The sequence below is a fragment of the Amblyomma mixtum genome, chromosome 5 (assembly GCF_055824585.1).
Source record: "Amblyomma mixtum isolate Tamu chromosome 5, ASM5582458v1, whole genome shotgun sequence".
Lineage (NCBI taxonomy): Eukaryota > Metazoa > Arthropoda > Arachnida > Ixodida > Ixodidae > Amblyomma > Amblyomma mixtum.
Window position 1 is genome coordinate 82,119,016 of NC_143016.1, and position 24,720 is coordinate 82,143,735.

Genomic DNA, 24,720 nt, shown 5'->3' on the forward strand with positions numbered 1-24,720 from the left:
CACTTGGTCCTGCCGGCTCCGGTGATGGTGATCTGCTGTACAGGGACTGAGAGCTGCTCCAAGGGCCTTCCCTGCTTTCAAGGCGTCACCATGCTCAAGGGCCCCCCGGAGCCGGACCTCACGATAGTCCTCTGAAGTGGAAAGGGTCCGTAGCCGCAGGTTCCGGCCCAGTCGTCCGAGTTGAGGCTGAACGTCATGGTGCCCCCGTAGTTGTTGCGTGCGGTCCAGGATGCCTGCGGAATTTCAGACAGGGCGGATAAGCTTGCATGCTTTCAAAGGTCGAATTCGAGTCGCGTCAAAGGGAAAAAAAATTGGAGGGGACTCTTGAGCTCCGCCTTAAGGATATGACGCCATAGCTTTAGTAGTTTAATGTCAATAAATACATACCCAACAACTCTGGACAAAAGCATTTTTGAACGGGGAAATAGTTTACGAGCGCAATTTTTTCATATATTGTGAGATTCCCCTATAACAATGAATATGCCCACAGGTCTCCCGTCGGCAGGCTCGCATTTTTTTGCTGTTAACATTCTTGCTGTCGTCAAAAGCGTTCCCATTGGTTTTCTATTGCAGTCTTAACTGCTGGATGCGAGCGATGGAATATGAAAAGATTTTGCCTTAGATTTGGAAGAATGGACCATTACTTCAATATTTCTATACCAGTATACTTTGCAGTTTTCCAATATTCAAAAGTTTTGTACAAGAATGTTGGACATATATGAAAAATTGGTCATCCTCTACTTAACATTCATAGATCCCTGGGAGTCCTCATACCACTCCTGGAGCAGTGGTTAAGTGCTGTGCCACTGCTCTGCGATGTCTGGTGCTGCCACCGGTGGGGCTTGTTGCGATCTAGGTCGCTCTTCCTGAATAACCTCTCACGACCAATCATTAATTTAACTGCAACCTTCCATGTGGCCACGGTTCGCAGTTCGCTCACAATCCGGCGGGCAGGTTGTGATGACGCCACAAGGTCACGTGACCTATAGGCACCTGCCTCCTATAGGTTGCATCTCTGGGGATATTTCGTAGATTTTTCGTTCACGGTCAACGACGACGACGACGTCGGATTTTCTACGACACGAGCTCCTTAACGTCCTTAAGATCTGGTCTTGCGGTCTCCCCATTGTGCCCGTTCTGCGGAGAACCCGATACGATAGATCATTTCTTGTTGACCTGCCGCCGTTTCTCCTCTTTACGGAGCCGCCTGCTAGAGCATCCGTTACTACAGCTAAGTCTAAGTCTGTCAGCTGGGGTTGCTCTGTCTCTTGGGGCTTCCTCCCTTGGGCACAGCAACTGGAATGTGCTCTCCGCCATGCAAAACTTCCTTACAGACACTAAACGGCTGCCGTCTTAAGCTCTGCTCTTTCTCATGATCAATATTTCTCTGGAACGAAAGCTTTCCGAAACATGGAATATTTAGCCCCGTTCTCTATTTCAGTCACCGATCTCACAGTATTTGTTTAGCTTATTTCAATTACACATCTGAGTTTCTTTCATTTATTTCCTAATTGCTATTATTATCATTATTATTTTATTTTTCCCCATCATTATTTTCTTGTTTAACATTTTGTGCACCTATCAGTTGCCGCCTGTGTCTTGCCCCCCCCCCCCCCCCCCCCCCAGTGGGTACGCGCCATTATTTAGAGGACAACAACAACAACAACAACAACGTTACCGCGTTGAAATTGAAGGGGCATTCACGTAATGCGACATGAGTTTGAGCGTCAGTTGTGTGTGCAGATGGTATGCGGAAAGTAAGAATGTGCAGCATAGTCCACTAATGCGCCACACCGAAACCAACCTTGAGCCCGACGCTGTGTTGGTCGTCGTAGCTGATCCACAGCTTTCCTTTGTGCAGGTACGGGACCATTGCCTCGGAGTCGTACTCGCGGTGGGCGCCGTCGTGAAGCAGGGAGCACACCTGGCGGGCAGTTTAGGAAGCATGTGCATGACGTCAGTTATCTGGTACAGTGATCCGACGAAGACTGCGTTCGGCCGTGGACTGGCTTACCGCGTGTACTTTCGCGCAGCCTCCGTGTTACGACGGCAGTATTCCCGCGTTGCCAGTGCCCCCACGAGAAAAGGCGAGAAGGAAAGACAGAGTGGTCGAAGAACACTAGGATGACACTAGGATGACAGAGGCGCCTTGAACGGCTGCATATAGACGCGAAGGTGAGGAAAGTGGACAGGCACGAGTATTACGAAGGAGAACACTGTACTGGCGTGCATTCAAGGCTTACTGCACAAATATGAGTGATAAGCATAATTGTTTTCCTAATTACATAATTAACTTTTCTCCAGCAGCATGTTCCGTTTTATTCTTTTTGAGATAAATGCAAAAGTATACATACATTTGGCACGTGAATACGAACTAGAGGAAGATGGAGATAAACAACCCAGTTTGCATGATAATACTTTAAGGATCTCCTAAAGGATGCCGAATCATATGCACCAGCAGTGTCTGGAGAACCTGGTCTCAGCTGGTGAACCACTCCTCCCAGCGGCGTATGGGGTGGGAGGGAAAGGGGAAGATGGCACGACCGGGTAGTGTTAACGCGTGTTGCGCGTTTGCAAGCCTTTCACGACGGTTAAGGCAATGCTGGGATATTTTTTTTTTTCATAAGGTCATGCCAGTGAGGGGTGAAAATTGGTTTGAGCTGAGCCTGTGAGCTGTCTGCTTTAAACCAAGTATGTGATGTGGTGCACTGTGTTAGCGTCTGTTGGTCTTGAGTGCGTAACAGTGCTAATTTGTGAGAGTCCCGTTCGAAAGATATATATGCCCCTTGGATTTCGTTCGCTGCAGCTAGTGCATGTGAGCAGTGATGCCAGGCTATGTGCGCCGGGGACAAGCTCGCATGCCAGCTCATTACCAGCGATCGCCGCATGACTTGAGGTTCATATGAAGTGTATTGGTCTAGTATTAGGCTCCATGTATACTTGTCGAACATCTCTTGAATTTTTTGGGTCATTTGCCTATCTCTCAGAATCTGCAGGGCTTTGTGGGCCCTGTGTATTTGTATAATGGTAAAGTGGTCGCCATAAGCCTTTGATGTTTCTTCGAGTACATGCTGTATGTTTCCATCTATTATACACGGTGTTTCGCCTGAGACATCACACAATTTTAAAAAATAGGCCTTTTTATTTAGAAGAGCGCTTTTTTTTTGGCATAGCATTGTCAGCTGTGTAGTAAAGCAGGAAACAGCTGAGACGTTCTAACTATAGTCTGGCTAACCAATATTGAATAGTTAACTTTTAACTATTACTGTTACGCTCCTTAATTATTGAGAAGCGTGTAGCCCACCGTAAGTAATATACGTACCAGTTTTTAGAATTTCGAAAATGCGGTTACCCTCGGCGCTCTGGCCTAGCAAATTTTGGCTATTTTGACGAGTTACGTGCACTGGAGAGGTTGCTTTGCCTGCAAGCTTCTCGAAAGAGCATGCATTTTGGCGCGATCTAGCCAGAATTTTATGGGCCACAGCGCCGAGGGTAACCGCATTTTGACAATGTGCTCCCGTTCACATCAATTCCACGTGTGCGTGGAAAACAGTGTTGAAAAACTGCTTCAGGTAAAGCACGCGTTGGGGCAATTTGAGAAAGAACATCTGAGAAACGCTGCCCCTACAGAAAATATTGAAGCGTCGTGCGAAAGGGGCTCGGATAAGTTCGCCGAAATTGTTATTGAGCGAGTTGTTTCATAATCTTAAATAGACAGAAAAGTACAGCGCAGGCGACCATAGGGGAAAAGACAAGATAAACTTACAACTTTGGCATTGTGCTTCTACTGTCGTCCGCGGACTAAGGAGAGCTTTTATTTGTCGTACTGTACGAGAAACACATGCCATGCGCTGTTCGACCACCTGTACCAGGCACTGTCACCACGCTAGTGACATATCACCATAATGACATCACAAATACAGCACTGTGAAATGCGAGTGCTGCGGGCCTCGTGTTAGAGTACAGAAAACGCTTGCTCATTCTGTCTAATCGCTTCTTGGATGTATTCTTTTGAAATATTGCACCAGTATAAGGAACAAAAAATAAAATAGGAGTACAGAGGATATTCACTGACCATCAACTACTTTTCTGGAGTAAGTGAACATAAAAACTTTGGGGACGGCGAATAGGTAGAGGCTTTCGTCACTGGGCGATTAACGCACGTGTACGCTGCGTGTGGAGGCATCCGGATATGCGATTTCTTTTCTTGATAAAAATTCTGATCACCAATTAGCCCACATCTATTTCTGGATAGAGGTTTCCCAACTTCTCCGTTAGGTAATGGGCGTTACTGCGCGGAGTGAAAAATGCAGACAGTACATACATGAAAAATTGTTTCCAGGATGTGCTAGAGTTGTGGTTTAGTCTTGTTGGTCTGGATTTATGACTAGTGGAAGCAGAGCGAAAAGACGAGGACGAACACAGAAGCTGACAGGACAGGTGCCTGTCCTGTTAGCTTAGGTGTTCGTCCTCGTCTTTTCGCGCTGCTCCCTCTTTCTTGTATCTTTTTTTATACCTCCTCCCCAAGACTTTTCCCAGGGCGTGACCGCTAGAACGTCACTTCCCGCTCACGAAGCTTCCCGCACACGAAGTTTCAGTGGACGCAGGTTAGTTAGACTGTTTGGTGCTGAGCACGACGCTTCCTGACGTCCACGAGCGCGTGCTAGGGAAGTCTTTCTAGGAGGTATTGGCTAGGGTAGAGCCCTTCACTTTGAATATTTTGCCAGCAGTAGCCTTATCAAAGATGTTTCTTGGGGGATTTGACACTCCAGAACCCCAGTGACATCACTGGTCCGACCCACATTATCACCTTCTGATCAATGACAAGAGTGTTGAGCTGCTGTCTGATAGGAATGCGCTGTCTGTCACCTTGCGAACCAGGTCTCTGGCCACTTGTCACGTGACGCTCCCTAGTTGTTTTACGCTTCTTCATAAGTGCACGTCAGCAGTTCTTTGATGCTTGACGGCATGTGATCATCAATAGCACCCGCGTCTCCCTGGAAACGCTGTAATGCTCAATCCGACGGTCTTTCCGCAGCACGGAGGTCACACGTATGCGCGCATTACCTGTGCGAAGCTGACGAATCCCCCGCCGTACTCGTGTCGGCCGGACGCCAGCGAGCCGACCTGCCAGCGGTTGGGGTCGCGCAGCACCCAGGATAGTCCGTAGGTCGGGATGCCCACCATGATCTTGGACTTGGGCATGCCCAGCGTCGCCCACAGTTTGGCGCTGGACTCCTGCGCGCGAGGAGGGGGTAGTTATTAGCGCTCGTGGTGTGTTCTCTTTCGGTCGTCCAGTTTGTTGCGCTAGCTTGTTTCAGGAACACAGAATCCAGGCGAAAATCGTAACTGGTCATACTGGTTTATGATACAATTTCCCAGTTGGTTTCAGTTGTTTCCAGTTGGCTCCCAGCTGAGCTCCAGTTGCAGCCAAATGGACTCCAACTGGTATCAGCTGGGAAATTGTTCCTTAAAGCAGTTTGACCAGTTACGATTTTCCGAAAACGTCCGGAGATTTTTTTTCTTATCGCTTGAATCCAATCATTCTAACGCGTGTACGCACAACTGGCGACGTACTTGAAGACTGGTGCCAGTGGAATATTGGAAGGGGGGGGCTGGATTTGTTCGATGACACCTTTCTGGCGCTCTGAAGACTGTTGCTTATATTTCATATCTCCGTACTGGGATTATTAGCGCTCGTGTACATGATATACGCACTTCTTACGTTGCAGTTGGCAGTAACGCGCTGAATATCGGTGTGACGCGATTGATATGTGTGCGACCATCGCCAGCAGCAGGAGGCTGCCTTCACCTCAGAATTCGTTATGCCGCGAAGCAAACTTTCAGAACACCATCGATAGTACCGCGCTCGTTTTCTTATGTCATCTGATAACAGATTTGTATGTGCGCTTTAATGAATTAATGTGGCCAGTATGAAACTCCGTACGTACAATAGTCAACGTCTGTTAGCGTCAGAAAGATAATCTGGCAAAGCGGTAGCAGAAAACAGCAGCAGCGGGTGGACCTCATGTCCAAGGGAACTGCAGGTAACGCTGGGGAAGATACGCGTTACGTTGAGATTTACAAGTCAGATTTAAGTAGGTATTTGCGGCAAGGCAAATGAAATCGGGCTGCTTGGGTCGTGTGGAAAAGTCGCTAGCGATTTTGATGCGCAAATCTCATCGTAACTACTTCACTATTCCATATATTCTTGTAAGGATGAAGCGTGACTGTTAATTAGATTAATGTGTTCGCTGGAATGCTCCAAGATGGAGCAGAATGCAACCAAGAGAATATCTGTGATTGAATTCTCCATCTGAGAACATCCACATGAGCGCATGTCAAACGGCTACAAAGTAAAGCAACACATCTTTCCAAAATCTTCGTAGCTGAGAGAAATTTGTACGGAATTTCGTTCCGAACGTTGGCGAATCTTTCTTCAACTGCGAAGGTTTGAACAAGGCGTATAGTTGAACGCTGTTTATTTATCAAACAGCGTTTTATTGTTCTTTCCTCGACAGTGCTACTAACACAGCCGTGCGTATACGCTCCGTTCGTCTTAAGCTTTTACATTGAATCCTGCTGGAAACAGACTAAACGGTCTTACATTGTTCATCTTAACCAAGCATTAGTCTTAACAGAATTCATCTTAACGGGAGGCTGTGGTATGGCCTGTGTCTCGCATATTAAAGCTCCGCTTTCAGTTGAAGTACGCTCTTTATCATTAGGAAGTGGCAATCAATACAGGCCAATTTCAATTTGTCCTCAGTGCGCCTAAGGAATGGAGGAAGATAGAGTTCCAAAGTTCAGGCATTATGCAATGTGTTCCTTCCATTCGAAATAATTTACGCGAAATTGGCCAGTTCGCGCAGCTAATTTTAAGCTCCTCGCTCGTGAACGTCGTTAATAACAGGTTCTTTCGTTGGTCTGCAAACAGTGATCAGAGCATGAAATTTATTCCGTGAAAAGGCATTTATCTGAAAGTTGTTTGATGTGGTGCCCCACGTCTTTATCAAGGAGGTCTGTCCGCTTTGACAGAAAGCATGATATAGCCAGCGTTTAAACCATAGTAAAGAACGTTCTATATAGTATGTATATGCGTGAGACGGCCTTTAACAGAACTTGGTTGCATAGTTCTGGTATAAATTGACACAGCTAGTGTTCTTTTTTCTCTCTCCCTCCTGGAGGTAGGTTCTGCTTAACGCGTCGCACTGAATCGCGGCTTACGCCTTCGTAAATCAACAATTGATGTCTTTCCAGTTATTTTGGTCCTTGCTTACAGTTACACGTGTTAAAAACATTGTTGTGTAACACCTGCGCACATTTCTCAATAAATTTTTGGTTTATGGTTTCATGGTTTATGCGGGTTTAACGTCTCAAAGCGACTCAAGCTATGAGGAACGCCGTAGTGAAGGGCTCCGGAATTTTCGACCACCTGGGGCCCTCTAACGTGCGCTGACATCGCACAGTACACGGGCCTCTAGCATTTCGCCTCCATCAAAATTCGGCCGCCGCGGCCGGGATCCAATCCGCGTCTTTCGGGTAAGCACCCAACGCCATAACCACTGAGCCACCGCGGCGGCCTTGTTGTTTAGTACTTCGCTCCAGAATCGTGCTGCGATTCGCACAGGCTGTGCATGCGAATTACACATAGCTTCTGTTCGTAACCACCTTATCATGACATAGGACATGACCTCGTGTTCTACAATCTGGATTTTCGTGGTCCTCGTCCCTCCCTTTTTTGTTTATTATTGCCTCACTAATTTTTCTTGAATAAAGCTCAACAATGACCTATCGCGGCGCTAACATGTCACAGCCCGTCACTGGATGACCGTTAGTATTGGTTTAAAAGCTTCACATTCACATCGTCTGCGTCTGCTTCAGGACGGGGCGTCCCTAAAAACGACAGAAAATGAATGGAAAAGTGAATAAGGCGAGACAAAGAAAAGAACAAGGCACCGACCACGTTCAGCGTGTTGAAGTACGGCGGGTCGGTGGCCCTGGACAGCAGAGGGCTGTTGTGGTGCACCCACGGAGTGTACCAGTTGTAGATGTTCAGGTCGTATGTCATCAGGTTCACGAAGTCCACTGACCTGGGGGCGACACATACACACACGAAAGGGCGCACAGGGAAGCAGCGACGTCAGTGGAGTGCCAAGCGCATCGCGCAGCGCGCTTCTACGATGGCACCAAGCCGACTCTTTCTCACACTGGCATGCGCCTGATTGCGATACATTTCTTAGACGGGAGACACAAATGCTGAGAATGCAATGAATACTCTGCAACTGAATATGCATCTTTGCTTGAGCGCACGTCAAACACACCGCAACAAAAACCTTGATCATCTCTGTACCACTATCAGTGCTCCCACAGTCTTGGCAGGATAGTCTTACCGCTGCCGTCACAATGCTTCAGCTATCGGGGTACATTCGTGTACCTCATACCTCAAATCGTCTCAAGCAATTCACCGTGGTACATGCTCCATGCTTAAAAACTGCTCAGTATCACTGGAGGGGCGCTTTTGGTGACGGAAGGAAATAATGGAAACCTACCATCCTTCCGTCTCACCCCTTATAGACTTTTTCCTCGGGGATTCTCTCCAGTTGTAAATTATACCATTTTTTTTTGCGCGTTATTAGTTCGTGAGCTTAGTCACTCTAGAGCACAAACCGGAGTGTATTCAGACATCTTGGCAGCACGAAAAGCCGTACCCCGTCCTTAGGTTCGAGGCTGTAGTCTGTTCTAAGCACTTGTAGGCGAGTCCTGCAGATATCTTTTCACACACGGCACACACACACTTATCTCAATAAATTCCAGAGCTGAACTGATGCACGTCCAGAACGCATTCGCTGTCCGAGAGCGAGATCGCACCGATTGAAGCATGTCTGCGGACGTGAGGCCCCAAGCAGCAACGGGGCAACAAGCACATTGACTCCAACGTTTAACCCACAAGTGTTCTGCATCCGACTTATACCTCCAAGTATCAACGAACGGGACACGAGGGAATAAGAGTATGCTCGGCCTGACATACGAACATTACGCAGCGCCTTTTCTCCTTCCAAGCGACGATGTGCACCGCTACGATCGTACTAACTTCACTGCTCAATTTCATTAGATCAGCGAACCTTTACTCATTTATTTAGGCATCCTCATCTAGCATTGCATACCGTTTTATGCCCTGAGGCAATCAACATCGCATTAAAAAAAAAAAGAAGAAGCCACCGTGGAACAGGAGGCCAGCTACGCTAATTCACCTTTCAGGGCAGGAGTGAAGCGTGCCTGTAAGAGCCGCTGTACGAGCACTGTTAAAGATGACTCATTGGTAGTGCAGTCAATGCCTCAAAGAAAGTTTTGTGATTAAGAGCTCACGGAACCTTCACTAAAGTTTAAGACACTTCTCGGCAATTCGGCACAGCCGTGCCACAAGGAAGTCAGCGAAATGAACGGTGCTGCATGCGAGGGGCTTATTGGGTGCTAACGGTCCGAAGCACTCGCCCTGAGCTCTTCTCTTTTGTGCCGTGTCTCTTACCGCGCCATCGTCTGGACGTCGTAGGCACCGATGACCAGCAAGCTCTGGGCCGGCACCGCGACTGACAGCAGCAAGGGCCAGTGGGCATCCTTCTTGAACTCCACATACGCAGCCTGCGCGAGGAACATGACGGTGCTCTATGATCCCACCATTTGCTCCAACGCTGCTCTTTAATCCTGCCATAATAGCTGACTGCCTAAACGCCAGGCAGGAATTAGGAATCATGCGGCATGTAGCACCTCAACAGCCCTGGGTACAGTATATTAAGGCGAAAGCCTTTAATGGCTCATACTCGCCGCCATGACTCTGTGCGTCCGTTACATCTGAAGTGAAAGTCATAACTAGTCGCAAGTCATGACTAACTAGTCATTAACCAGTAATCAACTAATAAGTCATTAATCAGTCATCAACTAATTAGTCATCAACTAAATAGTATTGACTAACTAGTCATTAACCAATCGTGACTAGTTAGTCATCAAATAATTAGTCATGCCTAACTAGTCATTAACCAAAATGTTGAATTCCAATGGCATAGCGCGAGCGCTCGGTCGGATCACAAACGGAGCGCCCCACTCCGGCGGAGTACACTGCCTCCTAGTTTGCAATGGAAGGCGCCCGCTCCCGCGGGACGTGGCCCCCGCGATCTGCTCCGGCGGCGGCGCGCGGGAGCGCTTAGTGCAGGAAAAGCTCTTCAGAGGGCGCGAGACGCGACCGGATACAGACGATCTGGGCATTCCGTCCGCGTTTTTTTTTCCTCCCGCCTTTTTCAATGTGCGTCGCGCGTTTTGCTGCACGTGGAAATGGACCACACGGCACGACGCAGCATCCATGCCGGCCATTGCTACCCGATCCACTGCACAGCGTCGACAGGAAGCGTCCAGTCATGAGAGGAAGTAGACGCGAAAGCAAGTACACGTCACGCGAGCTTCCGGTTAAATCCGCCGATGTCGGCGGAGCAAATCTTTTTGCTCCACGGAGCGGATCGCGGTGCGCGCTTGATCACGATTTGCCATTGGAACAAACAATTTGAGGTCTCGGTTTGCCACTGGAATAGATTTTTTTTTTCAAGCTACCCTCTTGGCCCAGTGGGCATTACAGAGGGGGAGTGACGCAGTGGAAAAAAAAAAAACAGTCCAACATACGTAACAAACAGTTCGAAAGAATGTAACAGAGACAAAAAAAATTCCCCCACCAGAGCAGAAAAGCTTGATCTGGATCTGCCATGGGAATTCAACATTAGTCACCAACTGAATAAGCTAATCCAAGTCGCCCCATAGCCACCTCGTGTGTGCCTACGGCAAGCTGCGTGGAAAAGGCTTTCGCCTCGCCCACTTCAGATCGTCAAGCTGCCCCCTGAATTTTCTTATTACTAGAAGTGCACGAAGTATTTTTCCAACAGCCGAAGAGCGCCGCTTGCGAATAGTTCGACATGACGCACAGTATAAAATCGGGGCGTTTAGTCAGCAATGTGTGTTAGATTTGAACTTTCCTCAAAAAAGAGTATTCAGCGAGTGCTTTGCATGAAGAGTCAAGCACCTTTTCTTTTTAGTGGGAGGCTTCTGACACTGAAGCTTTTGGTTTATCAGTGTGTAGATTTGTTAACCAGGTAATCGTACAGTCTTCCGCCGTTGTGACCATGGTGACTTCTAGTGGCTCGCTCTGGGGCCTTGGACACTTCCCGTTGGTAGCACTGCAGCTGCATCAGTAACCTGAAGAGAGCTGCTGACGTGACGTGACCCTTTGCTTCTAAGAACTTCAGGTACTTGCGACGACTCAGCAGGTTCAGTGTAATTTCCTACCGTATGGAGATAGAACTTAAGGAATATGGCTGTCTCGTAAGAAGGTATCACTTATTTTGCTGTAGTATACTCACAATCACCGACATGCGACATCAACGCGCTACACATAAAGCCCTGCTGAGCAGTCAAGGGAAGCTACGGAGAAATTACTCCGAGAATATTTATGGCAACGATATCGACCACTCAAACTGCCGACAGTCGTCCCTGTGGTTTATAATAAAAGAAAAATTCTCAACCAAACCCGTGCTTTTGGCCAATCGGCCTATGCTACTAGCTCTATTTTGATCAGCATGAAAAAGGACGGGAAAACGAAGCAAAAACATCGCCAGTCCTGTCCTTATTTGTTTCTTAGTTTTCCCGCCATTTCCGCTCCGTTGTAAAAAAAAAAAAAAAAGAACTCAGTGAAAGTAAAAAAAAAAAAGCCGTACAAACCATGCACAAATTCAAGCGAAGTCAGACTATATAGAAATCATGAAATTTCAGTGGGGTATGCTGTGCAAGAAGTAGCATTTGTCGACGACCATAAACCAATCCTCACGACGCACTGCTCATTTTTTTATTGTTCGTTTTTATGTGGGGTAATACCGCTCAGCATACTACACATCACTTTAAAATACCTTGGATATTTTTCTCTTTCATTTCGTTTAATGCATGCGTGCAGGCTGTACTATATTTTCCTTTTCCTCTTTACTATGCTGCATGCGACTAAGAGCAAAACAAAAAAGTTCAAAGAATTGAGACGCAGCAGTGGAGCGCATAAGCAAGTAGTATGAAAGCTGCAGATGTATATATCCGCCGGATTGCCTCAGGTATGTTCTATTTATCGTTAATTAGACAAACATATGCCAATGACAGCCCGCGGCTTGTACAGCAGCATGTCTGCTTGACCGAATTCGCAAGGTACAGGCGGCCGCGAGTTGTGCTAATAAACGCAGCTGAAGCCGCAGCAGTGAGCCCGTGCTTCGGGCTGTTTGATTCGAGATACGGGCGGGTCACGAAGAGATACACATTCGCCAAATTAGGGCACTATTGTCAGATTGTTAGGACAGATTGTGGCCGCAGAACTGTTATCCTTTCATGAAAACTGGTGCCGGATAAGGGTGACGCGTGATTCGTACGCACATAAAAAGTTCTTCCTCCCGATCACAGGTCTGGGGAGCGTTGTTGCGACCGCCTGAAGTATCTTTCAAGCTTCGAGCTTCATGGACGGCTTCATGGTCGCCACCGAAGTTGTTGGAGGCTATAACCGTCACTTACGTACCCTTTACGAAAAATTTTTTAGACAGTCTATAGACTGTCTATAAAGTGTATATAAAGTTTATAGAGTCTCTATAGACAAATTTTATAGACAAGTCTATAGATAATACAAATTCTATAGAAAGTCTACACAATCTATGGATTTATTGCCATATACTTTCAGTAGACTTTTGTCCATAGACACACTATAGACTATGAATAGACAAAGGAAATATCTATAGGAAGGCTACACAGTCTAGCTATAAGAAATCTGCAGAAATTCTATAGACCACTTTTATAAAGGACCGCAGAAAAATTTTCCAAGAAAGTTTACAGGAAATAAAATTTATCTAAAAACAGAAATAAGTCACAACCCCATGACTTCTCCCTGACGTATAGCACTTTCCGAGAGAGAAAAAAAAAAACAGAAAATACCACAATCAGCTTTAGCTGTACTGCAATACAAAATGTGCATAACATTAAGGGATCAACGCAAAAGCGATTCTAGGAGGAAGGCAGTTCTAACTTCTTAGGTTGCTAGCAAAGAAAAGATGGAAAAAGCGGCTAGGCTGTCAAAATGGCAGCCTTTTTTTTCACCTTTACCGTCACACAAGACATCACACTCGTGCTAAATAAGCACGTCTGTAATGAAATTAACTATAGTCGGATACAAGAACAAAGCGGCTTTTCTCCGTGAAAGGACCCCCTTCCAGGCCAATGGCGTCGGCCGATTCCCTTGAACCTGCCACCGTGGCTATGTAGGGAGTGGCAGATGAAAGGGGATAGTCCCCTCCCTGCATTGTCCCGCTACTCAAGCTAGCAGGCTCATGAAAATCGGCTTGCGCCATTGGCTGGATGGGGTCCTTTGACGGGAAAAAGCCTTTTTTTCTTTACTTGTATGCGACTATAAAGCTTAGAGTAAAACAAGGCATGTTTTTTCTTCTTTTTCGTGCCAAGCATTTTTTGCATTTTTTTTTTTTTTTTTGCAGAAGTATACCTCAACGGCCATTTTGTGAGCGCTTGTTTTAGCCCGACATAAGTTACTAGGTCGCGCCCTCTATCGACAGTGTGCACAAAGGCTCAATGTCTGCCCGGAAAAAAAGAGTGCGCACCGTGAGCAGGCGGGCGAACCGGGAGGCGTCGAGCAACTTGGGGAACTCCCAGTCCAGGTCGAGTCCGTCCAGGCGGGCCGCTCGCAACGCCGACATCGCCGAGGCGATGAACCTGGTGAGGGGCAGGTGAAGTGTGCCTGAGTTGAAGACTGCCACAACGGAATATTAAAGCTCACTTTGGTTGCACATTTCGAACTTGTCGTTCGACGTTTGTCTCTCTGACTAGCCAACACAACCTACTCGTCAGTTCGTCAGGGAGTTCATTTGCTCGGACCTTAATGTGATTTCAGGTTCTGAAATTCGAAGAGAGTGCAGCCAGAAAGAGGGACAATTTCTGGAGGAAAATTTGAAGATCATTCTGACCTACGAAGTTACAGCCAAGTTTCATTCGTCTGCTTTCGTGCAGACGAGCAGCATGCGTCAACGCCGTGCGAGGGCGATGACGACAAAGAAACTGCGAGAGGTTTACGTGAGGCTGCGAGATATTGAAGCATGCATAGTCGGGTTTCCTCTCATCAAATGCACATGAAGAAAATATCTTTTTAAGGACTATTACTACTAATATGCTCCCCTGAGCCGAAATTTCTTCGTGCGGGGTAAGCTATTGCTCCGAGATAAACATATAGAGAAAGCGGAGACGTCTATTCTCCTGCGAGACGGGCCCACTGTTCTAAGCATGTAGGCGCGCAGATTAAAGGCAACAGAAATGGCGAGAAGTATGGAGAGAGAGAGGAGCTGCGTTATGAGAGCATGTACATGCGCGAATAAAAAAATTGGAACCTGCGAGTTGCCCAGTATTACATGATTAGCTGCCCTTTCTTTACCAGTGCATTCATAACCAAATAAAGACTTATTGCTTAATCAGTGCTAAATTGTGAAGACAGCTACAAGGATCCGCGTGCTTTTCTCTCCGTGTCTTTGAAGTGCGTTTGAAAGCAATTACAAATGTATTTAGAGAAATGAAAACTGCTTCCTTAAGGCTACGCATATATAGGGTGCATGCATAATATGTCTGATTTTGTCCCAACTGGCGCGAACAATAACTGGTGTCGCCGCTCGTCGCGTTGTCGCATCCTAAACTCAGAGCATGCTTCTCGTTACCACGAGATTCAGTGACAGCTGTCAAGGTATTTGTACTTTACGATATTTTGTGGCAGAAAATATGAGAGCGACCTCACATATGTGTAGTTCGAGGGTGCTCTTTTTAGTTTTCACACACAGTCGTTTTGCGTCTTGACTTCATTCGTCTCCAGCCAGCGCTCTAGAAGCCCAGCGCCGCCGATGATCCTGTCTTCGGGCGGCGCGTTTCGCAGTAACTGCCCAATGCGGACCGTGCTGCATCCCTCCATCTCGCCACACCCTCCCTCCTCGTTCCGCGGCAACCACGTTTCGGGCGGCTACCGTTGTAACTATCATCTGGTTACGCCTTCCCACGCTTTCGCCATGCGCTCCTCCTTCCACGGTAACCTCCTTCGTCCATCCAGGGGTAGTTACCCTTCGGGTGGTTTTCATTGTAACCACCGACCGGTTGCGCCTCCGCTCTCCCAATACCCTCCTAGTTCCACGGTAACCGCCCACCGGATCGTTCTTGTGGTAACCACTCACCGGTTACGCCTTCCTCCTTGCACGGTGACCACCCCCTGAACGGTTCCCATGGCAACGCACCCACCGGTTAAGCCAACGACTACGGCATACGACGTGAAACCCAGGAACGTGCGTTTAACAGCTATCGCTGTGAAAACATTTTGCGCATCACGAAACTTCAAGTGTTGGGAAAAAGTTTGGAACCCTGCAATGCTGCATCCTACGCAGTTTATCTCTGGAACGTAAATGTGTTTAGCTGTAGCATTGATAACGGTTGGCTATCAGGATGCGTACCCTAAAAGCCGTCATCCCAGTTAGCAATAGCGTGCACAGAACGTGCATACCGGACTGCGGCCACCGATTTCCCTCTGGAATCGGTACATAAAGTTTACGGAAGAGGCCAATCGTCCGGCCCACGGTCAGGTCACCTCCATCTGCTGTCGGCGGCGGAGACCATAGTCTTGAAGTTGGCGTTTCCCCCTCCTCCTCCGACGGAGATCATGAGCTTGAGGTCGGGCTTGCGCTTGCGCAGCGCGGCCAGTGCGGCCAGCGCCGTGGGGCCCCCCAGCGGGTCCAGGTTGACGCTGCCGTCCTCCTCGACGGTGCCGAAGCCCATGATGATGTGGCTGCACAGCCCCACGTCCACCGACGCGATGGGCAGCGCGTCCGACGAGTTCGCCGGCGCCGCGAGGTAGCACACCTGCTGGAACGAACCTGCGAGCAATGACAGCGCCGACGCTCTTTTTTGTCGGATAGCTGTCACCTCATTTTTGAAGCGAAAAGCTTCACTAGGCTTGTCAAACTCGAGTCTGGCGTATCATCTCTTTTTTATTGTATCCCTTTGTATGTTCTATTCTATGTTCTATCTATTAATGTATGCCGTATATCACAAAATTTTATGCTGCATCGTGTCTAGAAAAATGAAATTTATTTATTTAGCGTGTACTGTGAGCTGTACGGTGTATTGTATCCTTTTTTTTCGTATAAGCACTGCCGCTGTGCCGCTGCCAAGTGCGTGGGTGTCTACGGCTCCGTCAAGCTGTCGTTTGTGAAAGATTTTAATGCCGGCCTCCAGTGTCGACCGTGTACCCTACGACACAAATAAAGACATTATTATTATTATTATTATTATTATTATTATTATTATTATTATTATTATTATTATTATTATTATTATTATTATTATTATTATTATTATTATTATTATTATTATTATTATTATTATTATTGAACAAATGACATCATAAAGGCATAACTTCGGCTCTCCAGAGGAACGACTCGATGTTGCGCACGGTTAAGGATCTGCAATGCACCGCACAGAATCTGCGGTGCGTTCTCGGATCACAGGCGCGTCCACGCTGTATTGGGGAAGACAGAATAGCAGGGGCCTGAGTCGGAAGAGCTGGACAAGCACTCCTGACCCGCCTTATAACCAGCTGTAGAGTACCACCAATACTGACCACACGCTCGATAGACAGGCGAGGGGGTGCACTGTCGTAGAGTCTTTTTTTCGCATGGTGGTGGTGGAGTTTATGCACAAGCGAGATTAGCCTTGCAGTTGGCAGTTTCTCCGCTTGAGTCACTTAGCTGAAAGAATGTATCTTCACCGCTATCCCATAGGACTATTGTTTCCTCTAAAAATTTGGAGTGTTTTTTTTTTTCCTGTCGGAATTCGAGAGCACTCAGGGTGCACGATGCGAAAAGTATGTCGTCCAACGTAATGTTCATTCTCCTCAGGTTAGACAACAGTGTCTCACGCTTTTCACAAAAACGTGGGCACGCTAAAAGGAAATGATTCACATCACCCACGACAGTGGATCCTGTGCAGCTAGACCGGCGTATATGCACTGCAAGGGAGGCGCAGACAGTTTTATCAGAGCAACATAGGCGCCATCATTTTGTGCTGCCAGTACGAAAACTCCCCGAGTTAGAAACATTTTTTTTCCTGTGGTCCACGGGTGAAAATGCCCATAGACGTTTTCGGAATTCTGAAGAAACGAAAAATCTCCTTGCTTTCTTGAGTCGTTGCTCGACATTAAGCTGTGCTTTGTGCAGGTCGCGCAGGAATAAGAGAGCACACCCTTCAGTTCGTGCCTATATGCCAAACATGCCAAAAATTTAAATTTATTTGTGCCTTCCGTGTTTCGAAAACATCTGTGGGCACTACACAAGTTAAAGTCATCATCGACGGTAAAACTCGGCCTCGAAAGCCGTGCGATGTTTTTGCACCAGTTCTCGCAGCTCGCAGTACGTGAAACATGCTGACCAGGTACTCACGTGCCAGATGCCATAGACAGCAACACGTCACAGCAGCCAATGCCCAGTGGTACATCAAGGAAGACGTTGGCAACAACAGCCTCATGTTGGCGACAAGCGGCCCGCTTCTGCCGCTTCGGTGGTGGTGGTGGTCGAGCCTATAGGCCGCTGCGAGGAATGAGAAAACACGGCGGCGCCCTGTTGCCCGCTGCACCGGCACTCACGCGGGGACCGTCCCGGTCGAACCAGAGGGGGCGACAGGCTGGAAAAGAAGGAGGCGAGAAGTCTGCACCGCCAGCCATCGTCCCCGTAAGAATGCCACGAAAACGCGAGACAAGGCGGCATGCACTGCGTGCAGCAGCAGCAGACGCAACCGCAGCTGCCGCAGGTTTGTCGGGCCAACGGGAGTAATAGGTCCCGAAGCACAGAGGGCGGAGGCATGCGGCGGCGCGAGTGGTGAAAGGAAGAGTAAATGAGAGGAGAAGGGGATGACGGCTGACTCTCTGTCAGCGAGGGGTCGATGCTTTCTTGACGTCCCCGTAGCCAAAGGGGTTGTTCGCGGCCGCCGTCTATAGGTATAGTGAAACGAGAAACAATAACAAAAAAGAAAAGCGAGCCGCCGCTGCCGGGATCGGGCGAAATTGCGCGTCGACGCATTACGAGGTCAAGGAGCAAACAGTGGAGGTCGGCTGAGCAAAGACAAACTGACCGTGAAACGATATAGTATGGCGACGAGGCGAAATTTGCACAGCGCTTTTGTGCGGACGCCGGCCCTGCCTCGGCGGGTGAACGCTTTCGTGTGTGTGTTCCCACACGATGTGCACACATAGGCACTGTTTGTGCGCTCAATTTGGGGAATGGAACACTTAATAGTTTCGCCTCTGCGTTTTCCTCCTCTTGCATGCCGCTCGCAGCAAGTGTAGTGTTGGTGAAGTTCGCTTTTATATCTCTCAGGCATTGTGAGTTGAGCGCTCCTGTAAATGAAATTCACGTCGGACCGCATAGCGAATATAGGCAGCATGCTTGGTCGGGAAGGAAAATTCAGTTCTAGAAAGTTCTAGAAACTTTAGCTTGCGATATTCGGACGACTCAAGCTTATCACTGCGAATAAATGCATGTATGAGGCGCGTTAACTTTAAGATAAAGCTTTACGTATCTCCCGTGTTGATGCATTACGGTTTGCGTCAACGTGTGTCACGAGAAGCACGAGTGGCAACGCAGTGCAGCTTGCGTGAGAAAGAAAATGCTACATAAGGCGAAATGGAATTATTAAGTAAATATGCTAGCAATAATTATAGCCAACATGAAAAAAACTTTATGCTCTTTACCGTTACACTCGAAGAAATGTTCTAATAAAAAGGAGAGAAATATGAAAACCCTAGACACAACAGTGTACCAGATTACTCCAAAGCAGATTCCAGAATTTCGATGAGCAAATGTAAAAGACACTACAGATCACACTTTCACACGAGCAAGCTCTCAAGAGAACCGATGGGCTTTCTACGAAGAAAAAAAAAATAATAGAGGTGAAGTAATACTCGATCACTACAAGCAATGTCTAATGCCACTGACTCTATTTTGATCAACCTCTTTGCTTAAAGGGACATTAAGGACAACTTCATCCAATTATTGTTCTTACTAAAAATCAATTCTCTGGCTCTTTCTGGCTGTGTTGACGTTTGTCCGGTAGCAGAGAGTTGCACTTATGGCTGACAAAATTGAATTTAAAAATATTCCCGACACTCCATCCAAATTTTTTACGGCCTTATCAAAAGGACAGTTGCCTCCGTTTTGAAGTGAATGAAGGTGTAGCCTAGCCTCTGGGATCCGAGCCAAAAATCTGTGTCGGCGCATGCGTTTTACTTGCGAAACCTACCGACGATGTCGCCACCTGTATTTGATTTTGTAGTCTGTTTTTCATCCTTATAAAGGCTCCGTTTGTGGTGAGAGTGGTGTCTTTGTGAATAGAGCGTGGTACTCTGTCGATGCAGGCCAATTTCACTTTGTCTTCACTTTCCCTCTAAGCACCGTATGACTAAATCGGGGGTTCTCCTAACGCATGAGCCGTACTGAAAGCATTTAGGACAAATTCGTTCAGATGGTCCCGTGTAAATGTGATTGTGCTTGTGATCGCGAAACTACGGTATTGTAGTTTCGGGGCCACATCTGGCAGGAGACGGCGTAAATCGAGATATATCGGACAACCAGGCCATAAAACTAGGCCTGCGGGCTCGATTCAGGCGGGAACAGGCAGCAGGTGCTTGATAAAACAAAGAAAACCGTAGACAGCCATAATTACTATATAAAAAAAAACTATGCCATACGTCTCATATCGCCGCGCCATGCGTCTCATCAGAGGCGCTCGTAAAGGGACGATGCAGTCGACAAGGCGCACGTCGTGGCATTGATTGCAGGCAACGAGTTTTTGACCAAAACTACACGCCGACCAACGAAGGAAACAATCAGCGCGCGCTGATCGTGTTTTTGAATTTTAGAATCGTTCAGACAGAAAGCCTGGTCGAATTAAACTTACAAGTCAGCGGAGCAGCGGCGTTTTATAAAGAATAACATATTCTTTCACCGGGCACGTAAGCGATATTCGGAGACACTAGGTGGGTTAGTCCGGCGTATTCTCTGGGGTATGTCTTCATTTATTTAAAATTTTGGAGCTACCGGTCATCGAGTTAGGGGTTCAATGCCTGTCTCTCATGAATCCGCACTGCAAACGAGATAAGATGCGAAATACTTGCAGCTCTGCAAAGACATGCTGAAATTATGGCGCGCGTTTTGTGGGAGGGAACTCGGGTTCTACTAACTAAACAAGTAAAATGAATTGGGGCGTCTTTCCTCACTCACGGTGTGTCGGCGACGGTTCGAAGTGAATTTAGTTACAGCTTCACCAACTTCGCCTTTCTTAAGAAGGCGCGTAGTGCAAGGTCAGAAGCGTTAGGACGGGGGGAGCTGCAGGGGTTCGCGATGATAACCACGCATTACATGCACACCTACGATTATTTGATAAGTGGTGCCCTGATTATAAGATAACTTCGCATGTTTAACTGTCTGTTTTCAAGGTCTTCCCGCTACTACTATCACGGCTTCGTCATTGATCAGAGAAAAGAAGCAGCTGTTTAGTACACAGTGATGATATGAATGAACAACCCTTTTTGACAATCTAATTATCGTTGATGGCAGTCGGTGGCAGATATAGTTGGTTTGGTTTGGTTTGGTTTGGTTTATGGCGTTTACGTCCCAAAGCGACTAAGGCTATGAGAGACGCCGTAGTGGAGGGCTCCGGAAATTTCGACCACCTGGGGTTCTTTAACGTGCACTGACATCGTACAGTACACGGGCCTCTAGAATTTCTCCTCCAAAGAAATTCCACCGCCGCGGCCGGGATCGAACCCGCGTCTTTCGGGTCAGCAGCCGAGCACCATAACCACTGAGCCACCGCGGCGGCAGATATAGTTGGTGGCAACGATAATGACGGCCAATGTTGCATCTGAGATTATGTGGCGCAGATGGGCTTGGGAACGGGGGCATTGCGATGCAGGGAGCAAAGTGTGGCAGCTTCATTTTCTTTTTTATTCCACTTTGCACTTTGATGTCGATAGCTGCCAAAGCTTGCATTGGGCGGCCTGTTTTTGCACGTATTCCGCTGGAAGAGCGTTCCATCTTACACGAGGCGATTGTCTCTGAGTGCCATCTGTATATTTTCATGATTTAAAAATAAAGAAGTGCAGTTAGCAGTCAGCGCTTGTGTTCGTCTATCGCTTCTTCCTTTCTCTTTCGTTGATATTTGCCATGTAGGGACCCGACACGTGCTGTCACAAAACTTTTTTTTTCTCAAAGTTTGATGCAGTGCTTCATAAAATTGTCTGCTACGAGTCGAGCGTCGCTAACTTGCCCCGTCCTTCTCTGTCGTATCGCGTCGTCCGCCTGGGGCGATTGTAGCTTTAATGTATTTCACTTTCTATATCGCAGCTGCAGAAATACTACAATCGCATTAATAATATCGGCAGTGCCACTACAGTAAGTGCACTATGTTCCAAACCATCATGCATATGTATCAGCAGCGCGAACACAGAACAGGAAGGAGGAGGAGATAGTACAGCGCTCTGTACTATCTCCTCCGTCCTGTTTTGTGTTCGCGCTGCTGATACATATGGATCGCAACCAACTAGCCCCGCAGATGGTGTTATCCATCTTGCCTTTGACCGAAAGAGCCGTCATGAGCCTTACGTGAGCTGTGTGTACTATTGGGCGACTCGCGTTAGCTTGCCTTAAAAGTGCGAAAAATCGATATACAACCCGCTCTGTATACTCTGCAACATACTATATATACCAACTAGTGACGCGACTATTCTCTGTTAGCTTCAGCCTTGCGTCTTAGTTCGTTTCAACGCGCTGCCGTGAAGTCAGACGCATTTTGTTTTCACTATCAGCGCATTCTAACGGTATCGCGAGGAACCAGAGAACATGTAGAGTGCACGCATAATACGTAACACGCATGTACTCTGGTTCCTCGTGGCCCCGCTTGAATGCGTTGATAGTACGCCAAGCCACGTGCTCCCGTGTTCACGCTAACTGTTACCAAGGTAGTAGAAGATCGTTTTTCCATTTCGCATTTAATAAAGCCGACTAACCCGCGGCATCCTGTTCAATATCAGAACGGCACAGCAGCTGAGCCACAGCAGAGAGTTTGGTTACTGGTACACCCGAACGAGAAGTGTACCTGTTAGTTTTGAAGAACACTGTATACACCTTCTGCGGCCTGCAATCTCGCCCATGAATTACGCTCAGCACTAAATCTAATTGCTTTACCTTTGTGGCAAAAATCAGGGCCAAGGTTATCCGCTGCACTGTGCTCAAAATGTCTGGGGGAAAAAAAATGTAGGCGTAAAGCAAAACTCACGTAATTTCTGGCTTGTACACGCCAAGTCCCTACTAGGACGACGATTAGCGCGAAATGCAGCTATATACAGCTGCAGCCTGATTACTGCACAGCTGGACCTTCGAAGCCGGACCTCTTCAAGCCGTAAAACTAAAATCGCAGCGAAAAGCACTGCGCTTGCGCGGCAGCAATGCGCTCGCGTCATTGGGTTCGAATCAGTCGTTCGCTCTTTTTGTTATGTGCTTGGGCGTTTGTGAGCAGGTGTGGTTGGTTTCGCTTACCTTCATCCGCTTTTCGCACTACTACTGATCGCTGAACATGCCTGACCTACTGTTGAACGATCCTGCGCTCATTCATTTACTCGCAAGATCTGCCCCCTCTATTCGCTTTCATTTTAATGATGTAACATCGGCGATATAATCGAACAACACGATGAAATGACCAGTCAAGTCCACGTGGCGTTCGGCTGCAACGGAATCAGTCCGGAGCAAGAGAAAGACGCTTCTGGTTGCATCGAACAGAGAAGATGCGGAGGAATGAAGGTCAGCGACCCGCAATGAAGTGGACACCCGAAAATAAAAAATAAATAAACAGTAATCAGTGGCCCCCTAAATAATGAGCACTCACCGAAACAACGGAAATCACGGAGTGCTCCGCGGCGCCGGCGGCGGCATCTTCTCCGTGGGCCACTTTCACCGAGCCCAGAAAGAAAAGCTGCAGATAAACAGCATGTCCCGGCTCCCGTCCTCAAGCGCAAACTATGCGGTCACGGTCATGGCTTCTAGATTAGACAGTCTCTCCCTCCTCCGCCCTTTCCTGCATTGGCTTTTTTTTTTTTTTTTTGAAGAGCAAACATGACTACCAAAAGCTGAAGTATGGCATCGAAAGTCCTTGGCCTTGTCCGAGGAAACGATGGTTTTCAGCCTTCAGCGTGGTTTCCGCCGTCTGTGACGCACGAACATCGGTGGCCACTCCGCTTTGGGCTTTGGGACTCAAGTGGGGATACTCCTCTTTTTTTTTTTTTAAGGCATGAGATACCGAATGGAGAAGCGCCGTTTGCTATCTCTCCCTTTTGCAGAAAAAGAAAAGAAAAAAAAAACCCTTAAGGGCTTTATCTTTTGTCTAAATCGTATCCTGCATGGCCTGAACCGAAATGAGTGCGCGACAGTTGTTCAGCATATTTCTGTCATCCATTAGCGACCGACGAGACACAATTTCGCGAACCCTTGAACAGACACCAAGTAGTCGTAGATGTATATTCTGGAAACAAGTCCGACAAAAATTTTGAGTATTAAAGTATCGTAAGGTATTGTTATGGAAACATTGAAGGTGATGGTCCATTCTTCCGATGTGTAGCAAAACCTTTATTTTGAAGTTTTTCCCTCCCTCGCATTTCCCTCCCTCCCTGCCATAGAAAACCAATGGGGAACCCATTTGACGACAGCGAAAACGTTAATAGCAAAGAAATTCAAGCCTGTGGACGGGAGACCTGCCGATATATTGATCGTTATACTGAAATACTACAGTATATGAAAAATTCCGTTCGTAAACTGGTACCCGTTCAAGAATGCTTTTGTCCAGAATTGTTTGGCATGAAATAAGCGCCATTTTTTTTTCTTTATATCTTCCGAGTGGAGGGCGAACGTCGTGCTTTTATTGTGCAACCGTTGCTATGGGATTCAATTCTGCAAAAAGGCGTCCAAGCTAGGGCTCCAACAATTTTTTTCGCGATGGTTTTCTTTGCCCTAAAGAGTTGGGAACTTGGATAGGTGGTGGGGCTCGCTGAATATACTGTATGTTGAAGCCAACTCTGAGCACGATCTGTGCCTTGGGACGGTAACTGTAATATATTTCATTTTGGCCTCGTTTCGGCCTCATCCCAAAATTTTTTAGACAGTCTATAGAGTGTCTATAGACGTCTGTCTATAAAGTCTATAGACTGTCTATAGACAAAAGTTTATAGGCAATACAAATGCCATAGACAGTCTACAGACAATCTATAGATTTATGGCCATACACTTTTAGTAGACTTTTGTCTATAGACAGTCTATAGACTATGAATAGACAAAAGCAATTTCTATAGGAAGTCAATAGACTCAATAAGAAGTCTATAGACTGTCTATAGACCGTTTTTATAAGGGATTGCTGCATTGTTTCCTGTTATCTCGTTTTCCTCGCGATGGCCTGAGTGTTCTGACCGAAAGAAGTTCAGCATGTTCCCATCCTATGAAAATATGTATCCTTACATTCGCCTCATCCGAAAAGGGGATGAAGTAGGCGACGATTTCCGCCGCACATGCGTGGTTAGCGAAA

General features: G+C 47.2%; 1 protein-coding gene across 1 annotated transcript; it reads right to left on the reverse strand.

Moving 5' to 3' along the window:
- Nucleotides 1–47: 47 nt before the first annotated feature.
- Nucleotides 48–15,891, reverse strand: LOC149342824 (chitotriosidase-1-like). The gene is made up of 7 exons (XM_089542243.1): nt 15,689–15,891; nt 13,677–13,788; nt 9,530–9,642; nt 7,964–8,093; nt 5,068–5,238; nt 1,805–1,924; nt 48–233 (listed from the first exon to the last, which is right to left on the reverse strand). Exons 1-7 carry the CDS (start codon nt 15,874–15,876, stop codon nt 78–80), a joined length of 990 nt encoding a protein of 329 aa, XP_089398369.1. The 5' UTR covers nt 15,877–15,891; the 3' UTR covers nt 48–77.
- Nucleotides 15,892–24,720: the final 8,829 nt, after the last annotated feature.

Bases quoted from the DNA above. Each gene is read 5' to 3' on its own strand.
- LOC149342824 (XM_089542243.1), bottom strand. From the start codon at position 15,876: ATGGGCTTCGGCACCGTCGAGGAGGACGGCAGCGTCAACCTGGACCCG. The intron at 5,239-7,963 runs GTCGGTGCCTTG...CCTCGCGCGCAG, and splicing joins ACTTCAACACGCTGAACGTG to GAGTCCAGCGCCAAACTGTG. The intron at 1,925-5,067 runs GTAATGCGCGCA...ACTGCCCGCCAG, and splicing joins GATTCGTCAGCTTCGCACAG to GTGTGCTCCCTGCTTCACGA.